This window comes from Diachasma alloeum, unplaced genomic scaffold, assembly GCF_001412515.2.
Source record: "Diachasma alloeum isolate Michigan unplaced genomic scaffold, Dall2.0 Dall_scaffold_00283, whole genome shotgun sequence".
In the NCBI taxonomy this organism is placed as follows: domain Eukaryota; kingdom Metazoa; phylum Arthropoda; class Insecta; order Hymenoptera; family Braconidae; genus Diachasma; species Diachasma alloeum.
This window is the reverse complement of record NW_021680422.1, coordinates 304,190-305,817: the sequence shown is the minus strand read 5'-3', so window position 1 is coordinate 305,817 and position 1,628 is coordinate 304,190. Positions and strand designations below refer to the sequence as shown.

Here is a 1,628-nt window from a genome sequence, read left to right as displayed (position 1 = left end):
TTTTTCGCTTTTGGAAATGATTTTGGACGCGCGGTGATAAAGATGGGGGGTTTTTGAGTGGATGGAAGGATTGATAGATGACATGACGATGACCGACCTAAGAAAAATGAAAAATAAAACAATAATTCAACTTTTGATTTTTTTTTGCGTTTTGGAAATTATTTTAAACGCGCGACGATAATGGTTGGAGGTTTGTGAGTCGATGGGAGGATAGGTGCAGGACGTGCTCATAACCGACATAAGAAAAAACGAAAAACAAAAGAAAAAAATAATAATAATTTCAATTTTAATTTCTTTTTTTGCTTTTGGAAATGATTTTGGACGCACGGCGATGAAGATGGGGGGTTTATGAGTAGATGAGAGGATAGATGACGTGCCTAATAACCGACATGAAAAGAAAAACAATGGAATAAAAAATCTATTTCCTCTTTGGGTTTTGGAAATTGTTTTGGAAGAGTGGGGATAAAAATGGGGAGTTTGAAAGTGGATAGATGGGTGACAGGCCTAATGACTAAAGAGGAAGAAACCAGAGCAAAACCATTTTGTTGCGCTACGTTTTATTTTTGATGGCCCTGAGAAGGGCCGATTGTGAATGCAGCTCATGCTGGCAGGTGCTGGAAATGGCCTCCTCCAGCAGCCACGCAGGCATGAATCCTTCGAAGGACATCCATCCTCACTCGTTGGAGCATCTCAGCACTGACATTGGTAGTGGCCGCATGCAGTCGAGCCACCAATTCCTCCACGGTCTCCGGCTCGGTCTCGTAGACTTGGTCCTTTAGATAGCCCCACAGGAAGAAGTCCAGCGGCGTCAAGTCCGGGGATCTAATGACAATGGAAATTAATTATTTTCCGGAACACTTTATTTTTCTCGAGTAATCTTACCGTGCAGGCCAGTGAAGTGGGCCATAACGACCGAACCAACGTCCAGGGAACTGAGCATTTAAAAAGGCGGTGACGTCTCGAGCACAGTGAGGGAGTGCTCCATCCTGCTGGAACCACCGAGGTCTACCTGCAAGTGGTACATCGTCCAGCATTTCAGGAAGAGTCTGCGTGATGAATGCGAGGTACCGTTGACCCTGAAGAAAAACAAAAATGGAAAAAAATGATTATTTTGCCGCCTCGATGTCGTATGTGTGCGAATGCGGGCTTGATGAATACTCACATTCACATAATCCGGTAGCTGGGAAAGTAGGACTCGGTCACCCACTATTCCTCCCCACACGTTCACTTTCCACCGTGACTGAAAACTTTTTTCCCTCACCGAGTGAGGATTTTCAACAGCATAATTATGTAAATTATGCTGATTGAAAATGCCTTCTCTCGTAAACAGACTTTCGTCTGTCCACAGGATTTGGGATAAAAAGTTTTCATTCCGGTAATACAAGGCTAGAAACTCTTGACAGTAGTGCAGGCGCTACCCTGCATATCCTGGCTCGAGTTTCTGAACTCGTGTGGAGTGGAACGGATGGAGAAAATTCTCCCGCAAGATCCTATTCACTGTCGACTTCGGGCAGCCTATCGCGCTCTCGATTCTCCGACAACTCGTTGTCAGGTCTTCGTCTACGCGTGCCAAGCATACTTCCTCGACGTCACAATGTCGTTGACGTCCAGCTCCGTGACCTGGTGGC

At 45.3% G+C, this 1,628-nt stretch overlaps 2 protein-coding genes across 3 annotated transcripts in view; one reads left to right on the top strand and one right to left on the bottom strand.

The window, feature by feature from the left end:
* The window catches only part of LOC107038441 (GPI ethanolamine phosphate transferase 1), a 243,145-nt gene that overhangs the window by 21,468 nt on the left and 220,049 nt on the right, over nucleotides 1-1,628 (top strand). The gene's annotated exons all lie outside the window — the stretch shown is intronic.
* Nucleotides 590-1,069, bottom strand: LOC107038442. The gene is made up of 2 exons (XM_015257537.1): nucleotides 883-1,069; nucleotides 590-822 (listed from the first exon to the last, which is right to left on the bottom strand). Exons 1-2 carry the CDS (start codon nucleotides 1,032-1,034, stop codon nucleotides 600-602), a joined length of 375 nt encoding a protein of 124 aa, XP_015113023.1. The 5' UTR covers nucleotides 1,035-1,069; the 3' UTR covers nucleotides 590-599.

Coding starts and splice junctions, on each gene's coding strand:
- LOC107038442 (XM_015257537.1), bottom strand. CDS start 1,034: ATGCTGGACGATGTACCACTTGCAGGTAGACCTCGGTGGTTCCAGCAG. Junction 823..882: donor CCACTTCACTGGCCTGCACG/GTAAGATTACTC, acceptor CATTGTCATTAG/ATCCCCGGACTTGACGCCGC.